This window comes from Populus nigra, chromosome 4 (genome assembly GCF_951802175.1).
Source record: "Populus nigra chromosome 4, ddPopNigr1.1, whole genome shotgun sequence".
NCBI classification, from domain to species: domain Eukaryota; kingdom Viridiplantae; phylum Streptophyta; class Magnoliopsida; order Malpighiales; family Salicaceae; genus Populus; species Populus nigra.
The window spans coordinates 91,625-105,279 of NC_084855.1; the positions used below are offsets into that span (position 1 = coordinate 91,625).

The window sequence follows — 13,655 nt, forward strand, 5'->3', positions numbered from 1 at the left end:
TGCATAAGAGTAACTCCGCCTGTGTTGTTTCATGGTTTGTAATGCACACCACAGCCGGTCCCAAGCCCGGACAAAGGAGGAGGGTGTGGTTAATAAATAATGAGCCTTTGCAGCAATAAAAGATGCGTGCTTTTCTCGCTGGTTAATAAATCATGTTTCTATTGGATTTTTGAAAGATTCCGTGTTGGCAAACGAACTGAATAATAGGAAAAAAATTTATTAAGAAAGCTAACCATTTATATAAATAACTATTATAAGCTACGTATTGGAAGTTGGGTTATTTAGGATTGATATGAGAATTGAAAGTTTCTCTTGACATTCGATAACAAGTGTTTAATACTAATGTGTTCGATAGTGGTGATGGCTTTTGACCCACTGAAACAACATGGTTTTGAAGTTACTAATCGGAGCAAAACACGTAAAAATACCTTGTTCTACTCGGTGGTCCTTTTCACTATCATAAAAAAAAAGAGAGAGGGGTGAATTAACCGTGTGACATCCAGTTTGTTTGAATTGTAAAAAAGAAGGAAAAAAAGGAGAAAAGTGTGGTGCATTGGGGGGTTTGGTTCGTAGCCTTCGGTAGACCGGTGTATGCAAGTGATTGCCTCTATGATGGCAGATGTGCAAATCTGGCCTCTTAATTGTTTCTGCTTTTTATAAGCAACTGTAGTCTTTAAGCTGTGACGCCGTATTATTTATTGTAATCTATTCATCCTTGTAGTGAAAATTTTGAGAAGCCTCTGGTTAGTGTCGAAGCCAAAATCTAGTATAAAAGAAAAGGAAAACTAAAGATCAAGCAAAGCAGAAACCATGCTACAAGGCTCACAGATTTACTGACAACAAAGGACCGTTGTGAGCTGGATTGATAAAATTTGCATGTTTCCAGTTTTATGACCCAAATTCGCAAAGTTTCTGACGTTGTGAGGGAGTGTTGAGTGACAAATGATTAGTAGATATCTGTTGGCGTGTGAAAATCGAAACCTGATCCAAATTCAAGATGGCGTTTGTTTTTTAGATGAGAACATGAGCCAATGCAATGCCAAGAGAGAAAGTGGGATGTTTGGGCCATAATGGAAAGGTAAAGAGAGCTGGACTGGGCACGGCAGAGCGATAAAAAAGCAAATCTATGGCAGCTTGAAGAAGAAGTAGTAGTACTGTGTTGTGTAGAGTTCAAGACAAGGCTGCAAGCAGTAGTAGCGAGTGAGTGTGGGTTATCAATCTATCAGACTCGGTTATGGGGTCGGAGCAGAATAGATTCCCTCAGCAGCAGCAGCAGGAACAGGTACGTTTATCTTTCAATTTCTATTTCTAGTAGATACATACATACGTACATACATGTCCTCCAGATCTGGATCTGATGCCTCTTACCTATCTTATTTGCCCTCTGCGGCCTTCCTTTTTGTTTCAATCTCTTCCTCCCTTCCTCAGATGGATGGATAGATAGATCTGTAATATTATCTTAATCATTTATTTATTATTACTTCTTAAGTGAGGAAATAAATTGGAAATTGAAATTCATATAAATCAAATAAAAAAAGAAGCAGCACAGATCTGATTATAAGAATCCTCTTATCTACTAATTGCTTTTATTGTGTTCCAGATCAACTTTTATTTTTCTGGATAATAATGCATTAACAGAATTGGATCACGCTAGAATTTTTTTTTGTGTCCATTTGGTATTAAATACTATGCACAAGGTGATTCTATATCTATAATCGTTTGAATTTTCCTTGTAAAATCTAAATTACACACGCTAGCTCTTGATTTCTTGTCACTAATTTTCTAACATTTGGATTGGATTTTCCCTTTTCATGAGCAATTTGTCATCTACTTATAATTGTTTCGCTATGTTGAGCTATGTTGAGCAGCGCAAGAGATGGGGAGGATGCTGGGGGGCATTGTCTTGTTTCAGCGTGCAAAAAGGTGGAAAGCGTATTGTTCCTGCATCTCGAATTCCTGAGGGCAATGCATCAGCAGCCCAGCCAAATGGACCTCAACCTGTTGGGCTAACCAATCAAGCTACAGCACTAGCTCCATCACTTCTAGCTCCCCCGTCTTCACCAGCGTCATTTACAAATTCGGCTCTCCCATCTACTGCTCAGTCTCCTAGCTGCTTCCTTTCATTATCTGCCAACTCACCTGGGGGTCCTTCATCCACAATGTTTGCCACTGGACCTTATGCTCACGAAACACAACTGGTTTCTCCTCCCGTTTTCTCAACCTTCACAACAGAGCCATCTACTGCTCCTCTTACACCCCCACCAGAGTTGGCTCACTTAACTACGCCATCTTCCCCAGACGTTCCTTTTGCTCAATTCCTCACATCATCTAGGGATCTCAAAGGCGCTGAAAAGAACAATTACATTGTTGCATCTGATCTTCAATCAACATATTCTTTCTATCCTGGAAGTCCTGCCAGCAGTCTCCTATCACCAATTTCTAGGACTTCAGGTGACTGTTTATCAGCGTCTTTTACTGAACGTGGTTTTCCCCGGGAGTGGGGTCCTTCAGTTTCTCCCCAAAATGGAAAATATTCAAGGAGTGGATCTGGCAGGCTTTTTGGGCACGAGACTCCTGGTGCCTCCATGGTGTCACATGATTCAAATTTCTTCTGTCCTGCTACATTTGCACGATTCTATCTGGACCATGATCCAAATACTGGTGGGAGGTTAAGCGTTTCCAAGGATTCGGATGTTTACCCTGCTAGTGGAAATGGACACCAGAACAGGCATAATAAAAGTCCCAAGCAAGATGCAGAAGAATTAGAAGCTTACAGAGCATCGTTTGGGTTCAGCGCTGATGAGATAATCACTACTCCTCAATATGTAGAGATTTCTGATGTAATGGAGGACACATTTAGCATGACTCCTTTTACTTCAGCCAAACCTACCATGGAAGAAAGTATGGAAGCTTCATTACTGAATGAGGGTCAAAAAGCAAATGCAAACTTGCCAAAACAGAATAGCCTTAAATTGAAATCAGATCTTGCTGACCGGGTAGTGTGCTGTGAAGTGCCTGTCACGTCTGATAGATATGAAGGTGAATTCTTTAACTTCATCTGCATTTCTTTGTTTCTTGTTCTGAAATTATGGGCAAAGAAAATAAAAAAAAAGGAATCTCAGAAGAGTGACATTGAACAATGACGCGATCTAAGTTCCCAAGTAACTTTTAATCTATGTTTTCTCAACAGTCAAACATTTTTCCTATGTTCAATTTGATGTTCTAAACTTATAAACGTGGTGGCAAAAGCTCTTGATGCTTAGAAAGATTGGGAAGTTTATGATTTTTGGTGGATAAGAAAGAGAGCATGGCAAGGGATTTTCTCTATAATATCGGACCGTAATCAGTCAAGGCTGTTGGCTTGCTCAACTTGAGACAGTTTTTTCTTGGCAGATAACCTAAAATGTTGCAATCTTTGTACATTTTGCTTTTCTCAACAACCTCTGCGTGCGGGTATGTGTTTTCACTTTTCAAAAAAAAAATTGGTTTGACAAATAGAGCACCCTCCATCTCCTCACGTCTTTAAACTTTTATGACGTCTTTAAACTTTTATGTGCATTGTTAATGTTGTGCATTCTTGAATTTACCTCACCATGTACAAGACATCCAATTTTTTAGACATGTTCTCACAGAGATATTTTTTTTCTTTGTAAACTCAGACCCTAAATCAAGATGGCAACCTGGGAATGTCTCTGGATCAAGTACACCCAGTAAACATGTTGTGACCGATGATGACATATTCTCAAAGATGGCATCATCTAAAACCAGCAGGAAATATCATTTGGGATTATCGAGCTCTGATGCAGAAATTGACTACAGGAGGGGAAGAAGCTTAAGAGAAGGCAAAGGAGATTTTGCATGGCATGACTAGAAAGTAGAGAATAAGCAAGCTGCCAGTTGTTTTCTCTGTGTATTAATTTAAAGCTTTCTCTGTCACGCTCTTCTTTGTGTTTATGTGATAGGTGGCATGGTCTAACCTGTGATCTAACCTAATCTGTCTTCCCTGCTGCTCTTTCAGGTGTGGCCTGATATCTCTGATTGATGAGTGTATTGCCTTTGTTCCTAATTTTCCACTTCACTATTAGTCATAATATTTGATGTCTAATTATGTGTGGTAAAAAGCAACTTTTGTCCCCAATAAGTTGTGATATGTTCCTTTTCGAAAATCAGTTCAGCAATAGCAGCCATGTTGTGGATGTTCATCATTTATGTGTAGAAAGAGATCCATGCATGTTATGAACTTTTTATTTGATAATTTGGCTAAATGACGGATCAATTGATAATGCCAAGGCGGCGGCGGTTGAGGTTGAGCTTCAATTTCAAGTCAACAACCAGGTGATCGAATATTTAAATTTGTGGAGGTTCGTCTCGCAAATTGAAAGGAGAAGAAAATAGAATATCGAAAGGGATCATGATATATAATAGCATGTCAATATAATTATGCAGATCCGATGCAGTCATGTCCATGTGTGCTTGCATACAATGACCTTGGCTAATAAGATGTGAAGATCTCAAAAAGACAACGAGCAGAATGCCTGCTCCGCCCAGTAGTAGCGGTGGAAAGGTTGAAAAACACTGCATGAATTGCCGACCTTTGGATCTGCGTTGTAAAACTAATGCACTAGCGTTGAAAACTTGCATCAGGGGAGGAAAACGGAGAAAGTACGATGAAGAAAGGACTAAGAGGGAAATGATTATTCTTAGTATTTATTATTTAGAAATATTATTTAATTGTAAAATTAGAATTTTAGTTTTTTAATTGAATTAAGATTTATAAGATTACTTAGTCGCGCCTTACCCATGGAATGAAACATGAATAAACGTTGATCGGACTACCAAAAAGGATGCCTAATCGACAATGCCTAGGATTGCAAGTTAAGAAGCCGAAAAGGCATGCATGCATTAACATGGGGAAACCCAAAACAGCAACAAATGCAAGGACTTGGCAAGGTTCCAGGAAGATCTAACTTCAAACGACAGCAACAATGGCTCTTAAATAACATGGCATGTTCTTAGGTAGCATAGATAGTCTTATTAGCACAAAGGGAAAAGGGAAAAAGATTTGCCAAGATGATGGTGTGTGCAGGCTTGAGACGAAGCAGCAGCAGACGTCTTGAGAAAGGCTTCTCAAAGGACAGGGTAGAAAAAAACACACTCAAAGCCCTTCATGAAAGTCTCTAGACTGCAAAGCCGTGTGGCTTAACGCTAATTGTTCCTGCATCCAAAACGTAAAACAGAGTTCTGATGATAATGGAAAGAAAGTGATCTAAGGAAGAAAAGGCAAGCAACATCATGGCCAACCTGGAATTGCAAATCCAACCACACAAAAAATTGGAACACAAAGAAAGAGAAATAGGTCACGCTGCTTTACCGGGCTGCATTTCACGTAACCTGAAACCATGACAAACAAAGCACCATTTACGCCTTAAATGCATCTCCAAAATAAGTATCTGCAATAGCGTTATCTTTGGCTTGAACGAAAACTAAGAACTGCTTTAAATTAATCATTATAAAACGGTTTCATGCTTTATGAGCTAATCTATCATTTGACCCGCCCCACTTTGTATCTATCCCTCTATAGCTGACCAACTTAAAGCAACAAGAAGAATCTGAATTCCTTCCCCCCACCCCAACCAAAAGCTGTTCTAAGTCTGCACTCTGCCAAATGTTTCCCTCCCTTTTCTTTTCAAGCAAATATCATCAGATCAACCTTACATACTGTCTAAGCACACGACAGCCAACCTGTCAATTGAGAGCACCAAAGAAGAACGTTCTAAAATCAATTGTAACTGCATCATCAGAAGGCAGAAATGTTAGAGAAGAGAAAAAGGAAAGGAAAAAAAAACTGTACTAGAAGTAAAAAACACCCAGCATAAATAAAGAAAAACTGGCATAAAAAACAAAGGAACAGTATAAAACAGGCATATGGATTGGAAGTAAACAGTGAAGAACTCAAGTGATCAAAAAGCAGGAAAAAAGGAAGAGAAGATGCAACATCAAAACGCAGTACAAAGGCAGAGAATGAGAAGACAAACAAAAAGGAGCATGTCTTAGAGGACCACATTAATACAAAAGACTGGAAAGGATTGCAAGAATATTATAAAGAGCAAAAGGCAATCCTACAACCACTATGGGATGAAAAAAATACTAGTCTGACAGAAGTAAATCTCCAGGCAAATCAATACACTATCCACTAAACAATCAGCAAGTGTCGTTTCCATTGTGAGAAGCTATTCCTTTGTATCTGAGTAAGAAAAGCCTGAGAACCAAACAAAGACAGGCGAAGGGAAAGCAACCATCCAAGAAAAAAAAGAAAATGCACTAAATAAGGGATTCAAATCTTGAACCAAAAAACCAGACCAAGCAAGGAAAAAAATGAGCCTGTTTGAGGAAGAAAGCAAGATACACTACCAGCAGCACAGATATCATAAAGATTAAAACAAAGCTGGTAACAAACCAGAAAATGTTTTTGACCTGGACTATCAACCTGAAGACACAAACCCCTACTATAATAAGGAAAAAAAGGAAAAAAAAAATAGCAATAAGAGACACTCCAAAGCCGGCCAACAACAATCGAAACCCTTTAAAATGCTAAGCCTCTCCTAGTGGGGGGTTAGGACCTAAAACGGGGTAAAAAACCATCAGAAAAAGAACTACGGAAAGCTCTAGCTGAACTAAAGCTCTAAAAAGACTGGACAACCAAAAAAAAAAGTGAAACAACATAATGAAAAAGCGCAGAATAGAAGTGTTGCAAATGAGAGGAAAAAGCAAAGAAGAAATAACAACCAAACGATGAAACAACAACTAACTGGTGAAAGAAACTTGAAGTAAACAACCTGAAACCTGGTAAAAAATTCAGCAACAGTGGCAAGGTTAAACTCAGCAAGCAAAGAAAAACCAGGAAAAAAAACATGAATGAAGTCAATAACCCCAGAACAAAGAACAATCCAACACAATGTCATACCCACATAAATGCTATAACCAAGATGAAAATGAAAACGAAACAAAACCAGAACAAAAAAAACAAAGAACAAAAATGTATAGCAGGTCAAATCTGACCCAACCATCAACACAACCAAAACAAACCCAATGTAAACTAATCATGCAGGATAATGGGACAGAAAAACAACATCAAAGCAGCATGTAACTCAAAACCCATGAGCCAAGAAAAAAGCATAACCAAAGCACAGACAGAGCTACCAGCATAAGCAAGGAAGCATAGCTTAAAAGTAAGAGGAAAACAGACCTCCAAAATGCACCAATGATCCTTATAACAACACAGCCTCCTCCCTGCAAAAGCTCGAGGCTGAGAAGGAAGGAGAAAAAAAGATGAGAATCAGAACAACCAACCACCTGCCCAACCTACCAATAGGAGCGAAACATGAAACAACCCAAAAAAAGAGCTGGAAAACAAATAGAAAAAAAAGAAGTTGATATCCACAGGACAGAGAACACTTAAAAACCAACATGAACAGGAACAAAGTCGCAAAATAGACCTCGGAAGCAACTAAGAACCTTGATAGCAAGACAGACACCTCTATTGTCAAGGAAGAGACTTAGAAGGACAAACAGAACCATTAGAATCAGAACTGCAACTAATCCAAACAACAAAAAAAGCAGAACAAACCATTAAACAGTAAAAAGAACCAAAAAAAGAGAGAAAACATACAAATGGAAACAAAAAAAAAACAACTAACATGCAAATCCAGATAAAATCATAATCTGAAGACCCATAATGATTAAAAAGGCAAACCAAACCAGCACAAAGCAAACCATGTTTTAAAAGCAACTTATCTGGCTGAACGTGGGCTTGTCTACAACAAAAGCCTTCGGAATGGATGAGCTGGAAGTTGAGATTGGGAGAACTGTAATCGATGAAGATTCGGAATTGTCAAAGCTGCTCCTACATATATAAGTTTAAAAGAAAATAAATGAATTATAATTAAAACCCAAAATTCAGAAGCCAAATGTTTAGGTGAAACCGTGAAATCAACAAAAAATAATAAAGATCTCTACTCACATTCGCACACTTGGTCTGTCCCTTTAAAAAACCCACTCCAAGTCTTCCATAAATAAACCCAGTTATAAGTTCCATAAACATACCAGTTTAGTCAAAGCTCCTAGATAAACCAATCTCCAAATCAATCAAACCCCAATTCCCAAATTAAATCACAAAACCTAAAAAATCCTTAAAAATACAAATTTAACAGAACACATCCAAAAAAAATCCATAAACAACAAAATTCTTAGAAACCCAAATAGCCTAACATATCTAAATAAGCTAATAACCAAAAATTTTGAACAAAACCAGCAAAGAACTTAAAAATCACATCAAGAAATCGAAAGTAAAAGGAAGCAAACACTAACTGGTGTGAGGAAGATGTGGTTCTGTAAGGCCTCAACCAAGAAAGGATCCACCGTCGATTCCTTCACATCAATGGCAGCTACCGGTTGTTGTGTTGTCTTCTCTCTTCGTTTCTCTCCCAAAAAACTCCTCTTTTTTTCCTCACAAAAAACCAGGGGGGTTTTGTTCTGCGTGTTGTTGAAGGCTGAATTAAGGGGAGGTAATGGCTGGAAGTAGAAAAGAGAAAACGAAAGAGCGGAAAACGAAAGAGAAAGATGGAAAGAATGCAGTGACTAAAATCTGGCTACAACAAGTCCACAGTATTTTTGCCCCACGTTTTAGTTTTTTCTGTATATTATAAATAAAATATCTAAATATTAATTATTTTAGTCCTTGAATTGTTAATCGGAAATGAAGAGTGGAAATACCTATCGCCATGTCCAGTCCACGCATAAAACACGCGGCAAACTAATCAAAAGATGCTTGTGTTTTGCTGGAATGATGGGAGAGGACAGTACGGGTACAGTACGAGTCTTGTCGAGTCCTGTGGGCTGTGGGGCATCGTGGGGTCACCCCGCCCACAATAATAGCGATTCCTAATTTATGGCTACTCCTCCTCCTCCTCATCCTACGCACTCTATGATCTTCTTCAATTCACAATCTAAAACCAAATTAAGCAATTTGCTATCAGTCTTAATTTAATTATATTCGCTGATACAGTCCGAGTCATGGTGATGACATAACGCACATCATCATAGTCTTATTTTATTTATATACATCATTTAAATCTAACAGCTCATAAACTTAATTTTCAACGGGTTTAAAAAATTATTATGATTTTTTTTGTTTGAACATATCCAAAAAAAATTAGCATGACTCAAGTGGAGACTTGGCAATGTATCAAGTCTCGAAAACACTAGCTGTTTGGCTAAGTATTTACGGCTATATTTTTATTTAACGATAGCATTATATTATTTGGTTACAAAACGAGCCGTAATTTTCATGCATGGACCCCACTTTTATCTATATTCAAAAATCAGTTTCACTGAAGAAAAAATTGCATGCTTTTCATTTTCTATTTATTGCAACTCTGTTTAAACAGAGTAATTCTCCTCTTCCTTCCTTGACCAGCACTTTGGGTATCAAGTGTCAAAGCTAGTTCCCATCAACATGGCTCTCTCTTGTTTTCCGTATAAGAAAACCACGAGGGTTGTTCTTAACAGTTTTCCTTTTGTTCTTCCCCTATTGATGCACTTAGATGATGATGAAAGTGATGGAAGGTTGGCCTACTGGAATCATTTTTCTTTTGTTCAAGTGATGGAAGGTTGGCCTACTGAAACTAATTTTTTTTTGTTCAACCACAAGGGTTGTTCTTAATAGTTTTCCTTTTGTTTTTTCCCTGTTGCACTTGAAGATGATGATGACGATGATGGAGGGCTGGCCTACTGAAACCATTTTCTTTTCTTCTATTTTCTCTTTGTTCTTCCTAATCTTTATTTATGTGCTCTCTTTTCTACGTGGAGAGTGAATTTACAAAAAAAATTGAACAACAAAAAAATTAATTTTTAATTGTATTTTATTCAAAAATTAGTGTTTAATATTATTTAATAAGACTACATAAATTAAAAGGAAATCACATGATGACGTGATATTTTCAGAATTTGATTATAATTCTAATTTTGTTTCTAATGATATTTTACATGATTTTGTTGCACGCTTAAAAAACCATGAAAACTGTAGTCTTTGTCCGATGAATTTCGTACGTGATGGAATTGTAGATAGTTCAATGAAACAATAAAAAATATTTTATATAAAGTATTATTGATTTCATGATATAATAGCAATAGTTAAATCTATAATATTTGAATTAAAGACCGTCAATATTAATATATATCTTTTTTAGTTATTTTATAATCTCAATTTAAAAAAAATTCTTAATTAACCAAACACATTAAATTACTTTTTGTTCAACCTCAATTTTAACCAAACATATATTTTTTCAAATTAACCTCAACTAAAAGTACTTTTTATAAAACAACTTTTTTTAAACTACAACAACTACCACAATACCAAACACACTTAGGTTTGGCATGAGCCAGATCCATTCGTGATTGGGCTTGACAGTGTGACAAGCCTTGACATGTTGGGTCAGGCATCAACCACACCCAGATGCTACTAGGCTTGACAATGTGCTAAGTCAGAGCATGCTAGACTTGACAGTATGCGAAGCCCTTGACAGATCCATGAAAATGTGCATCCTCCCTTAAAACGTCTAAGAGAATGACCATTATTTCTTAGCATGCCCAAGTAAGTGAGGTAATGTGGACATGCCGGACATGTCAAACCCAATGCACTTGAACTTGACAATTAATCAAGTCCAAAGTAATGACCATCATCTCTTGGATGCACACAAGAGAATGACCATTCTCTTTCGACACGCCCAATAAAATGAGATAATGCGAATGACAAACATGTCAGATTCAAGACATTTAGATTTAGCAGTTCGTACAGTTCAAGACAACATGAGTCTCGTAAATATACCAGACCTAAGATATTTGGATTTAATAGTTAGTTAAGTTCAGAAAATAACCATCCTCCTATGATACATCCATGAGAATGACCAATCTTATTAACAATCTTATTTGAGTTCGTGAAAAATCTCAGCCTCCATAAATTTAGTTATTTCTCTTGTTGCAACATTGATACACTTCTAGTCATGGTGATAACAAGTGTTAGAGAGTATTGCTTCTTAAAAAAAAAAAACAAATCATAGGTTATCTTTTGTAAACTTGAAACTTGTTCTTGCTAAACCAAGCCATGCATGATGATGACGTCATGTGTTTGGAGAAGAAGAAGCAGCATCCATGACCAACGTTTATCAAGTGCTTTCTCCTTTGTCTTGTTCTTTGTAAACGTTAAATGAACAACGCATGCATGCAACTGATCAGCCCAACCGCCATGTCTCTTTCACAAACTCGGCATACTTATCATCAAAGTCCAAAATGCAATCACAAATATTCCAAGTTATAAATTTTTCACCGTCGATGGAAAAAAGGCTGAGAGGGAGGGATGAGTAATTTACTGTTCATTTGTTTTTAGATGTAGGAGGGAGTTTGAGATAAAGTGGAGCATAAGGAAATTAATTAGTAAAGTCACCTGAAGGATGAGTAATTTAGAAATAATAGAGATTTTTTTTTTAAAGTGTGTTTTTTTAAAATGTACATAAAATAATATTTTTTATTTTTAAAATTTATTTTTAATATCAACAGGATTTCAAATAATAAATTTAAAATAAAAAATTAATTTTTTTTAAAAATAAATTTAAAATAAAAAATTAATTTTTTTTAAAAATAAATTAAACCTCAATTTTAAAAGGAACTTGGAATGGCTCATTGGCTCATGACGAAGACAGAATGAATATGCTTTGATGAAGCTTACATTTTGTTCCTTTTCTTGTTTAGGTTTTGTTTGTTTTTATATTTTAAAAATATATATTTTTTATTTTAAATTAATATATTTTAATATTTTTAAATTATTTTGATACACTAATATTAAAAATAACTTTTAAAATAAAAAATATTATTTTAATATATTTTTAAATAAAAAAACTTTAAAACATGTTTACAACCATATTCTCATTATATAATTTCTTTTGTGGTTGCTCAAAAGAAAATGCCGGAAATGCCGAGAAGGACTGGGAAGAGGAGGAAATAATAGTCAAGAAGGAGGGAAGCTTCCTCCACGCGCTTCCTTTCCGCGTGTGGATTCTAGATCTTTTAAAAAAGAAACAACTGGCCGGTCATGCCCAGCAAAACCGTGTTCTTTCACTCACTTATCCATTACTTCAGCCACGTCTTTTACACCCCTGAGCATGACGGCATAAATTATCAAAAATCAGCCCCCAAAACCAAACCTTTATATATTGCCATGACCACTCCCTCCTTTCCTATAACCATACTCCCTGCAAACACAACTCCCCTCTACTTCTCTTTCTATCTACTCCCATCTCCAGTTAAGCTATCTCATCTTCTTCTACGATCAAAACTCAAAAACGTACTAGCTAGGCTATCTCAAACCTCAACCCAGCTATCTAGCTAGCTAGCTATATATCATGAAATCACACTCGGTTTCATCTCCACCTTATTCAACTCCCGCCAATTCATCTCCTCTTGCAAGATTACGTCGTAAACTATCTCCAAGGAAATCCCACGACAAACCACATCCCACAAGCGTCAACAACTCAACTAGTGCTCTTAATGTGGTAGATCACAACAACGAGCTCCGAGGGGTCTTCAATTACTTTGACGAAAATGGAGATGGAAAGATATCTCCTGCTGAGTTGCAGTCCTGTATTACCTCTGTTGGAGGTAAGCTTTCCATCGAGGAAGCTGAGGCTGCCATCAGGTTCTCTGATATGGATGGAGACGGGCTTTTGGGGTTCCAGGACTTCCTATGCTTGATGACAGGCAATCTTTCAGAGGAAGAGAAGACCGAGGATCTCAGACAGGCCTTTGGATTGTACGAGACTGAGCCTGGCTCTGGCTGCATCACTCATTCCAGCTTGAAGCGGATGTTGAGTCGATTGGGGGAGTCCAATTCCATCAACGACTGCAAGGCTATCATCCGTACCTTCGACCTCAATGGAGACGGTGTTCTTAGCTTCCACGAGTTTGCTGTCATGATGCGCTAGTTCATTCCCATCCATGCCCTGCCCTTCTCCCACTTCATATATGTACATCCGTGTTCTATCAGTTGAAATAAAAATAAAATAGTAGAATAGAAATTGGCCGAGTGGTGAAGAGCTCCGCTCTCCAAAACCGATACCATTCTTTGTGAACTATTTGAGTGTTCGAATCCATCTCTACTTGATTCATTTGTTCTCCTTGAATTGTTAAATATTCATTATTTTTCTGTGCATTTGATTAACTGTAAGTTCGTTGGGATATAAATAACTGTTAAACTCACACGAATTTATTTCTTCCCAATCTTAATCAATTGCCTGCCAAGCTAAACTTACAAATATTAACAGAAATTCTAAAACCCCGTGGGAAATTTACTGCGTGGATACCAGAGTGACTGTTCACGCCTCTTCTTTTCCCATGACGTGAGCTGAATCTCTCCTGGATACAACGTGGTTTGATTTTGGCAGGTTTCGGCTGGAATTCGCTTTCTTTTCTATGGGCTTCGGTTGGCGATGCTTCTTATGTTCCTGCTGATTGAGAGGGGTCATTTACGCCTCTCTCTCAGTTTTCTTATGGGGTCTGGGCGAGCTGGGTTTCATTCAGATTGGGTCTCCTTTGGGTTTGTTCAG

General features: G+C 37.3%; 2 protein-coding genes and 1 long non-coding RNA gene across 7 annotated transcripts; 2 read left to right on the plus strand and 1 right to left on the minus strand.

Annotated features, from left to right (window-relative positions):
- The first annotated feature begins 341 nt into the window (after positions 1 to 341).
- Positions 342 to 4,166, plus strand: LOC133692514 (uncharacterized protein At1g76660-like). 2 transcript variants are annotated; one of them, XM_062113523.1, is made up of 3 exons: positions 342 to 1,282; positions 1,869 to 3,039; positions 3,660 to 4,105. In XM_062113523.1, exons 1-3 carry the CDS (start codon positions 1,235 to 1,237, stop codon positions 3,869 to 3,871), a joined length of 1,431 nt encoding a protein of 476 aa, XP_061969507.1. In that variant the 5' UTR covers positions 342 to 1,234; the 3' UTR covers positions 3,872 to 4,105. The 2 variants fall into 2 exon arrangements, with proteins under 2 accessions (XP_061969507.1, XP_061969506.1); XM_062113522.1 differs by lacking the exon at positions 342 to 1,282 and having other exon boundaries at positions 1,302 to 3,039; positions 3,660 to 4,166.
- Positions 4,167 to 4,951: 785 nt separating this feature from the next.
- On the minus strand, positions 4,952 to 8,718 carry LOC133692515 (uncharacterized). Of its 4 annotated transcripts, none has more exons than XR_009841908.1 (5): positions 8,368 to 8,718; positions 8,021 to 8,120; positions 7,247 to 7,903; positions 5,302 to 5,789; positions 4,952 to 5,215 (listed from the first exon to the last, which is right to left on the minus strand). It is a non-coding gene; the product is annotated as an uncharacterized LOC133692515 (long non-coding RNA). The 4 variants fall into 4 exon arrangements; XR_009841906.1 differs by lacking the exon at positions 8,021 to 8,120 and having other exon boundaries at positions 5,302 to 5,391; positions 5,743 to 5,789; positions 8,368 to 8,703; XR_009841907.1 differs by lacking the exon at positions 8,021 to 8,120 and having other exon boundaries at positions 7,247 to 7,897; positions 8,368 to 8,714.
- A 3,551-nt stretch (positions 8,719 to 12,269) lies between these two features.
- On the plus strand, positions 12,270 to 13,261 carry LOC133690599 (calcium-binding protein CML37-like). The gene has a single exon (XM_062110825.1). The coding sequence runs from the start codon at positions 12,456 to 12,458 to the stop codon at positions 13,032 to 13,034; it is 579 nt and encodes a 192-aa protein (XP_061966809.1). The 5' UTR covers positions 12,270 to 12,455; the 3' UTR covers positions 13,035 to 13,261.
- Positions 13,262 to 13,655: the final 394 nt, after the last annotated feature.

What these genes read in the sequence shown, in the direction of transcription:
- LOC133692514 (XM_062113522.1), top strand. Translation starts at nt 1,812, where the DNA reads ATGAGCAATTTGTCATCTACTTATAATTGTTTCGCTATGTTGAGCTAT. An exon ending in CACGTCTGATAGATATGAAG is followed by an intron (nt 3,040 to 3,659) that starts GTGAATTCTTTA and finishes TTGTAAACTCAG; the next exon opens with ACCCTAAATCAAGATGGCAA.
- LOC133690599 (XM_062110825.1), top strand. Translation starts at nt 12,456, where the DNA reads ATGAAATCACACTCGGTTTCATCTCCACCTTATTCAACTCCCGCCAAT.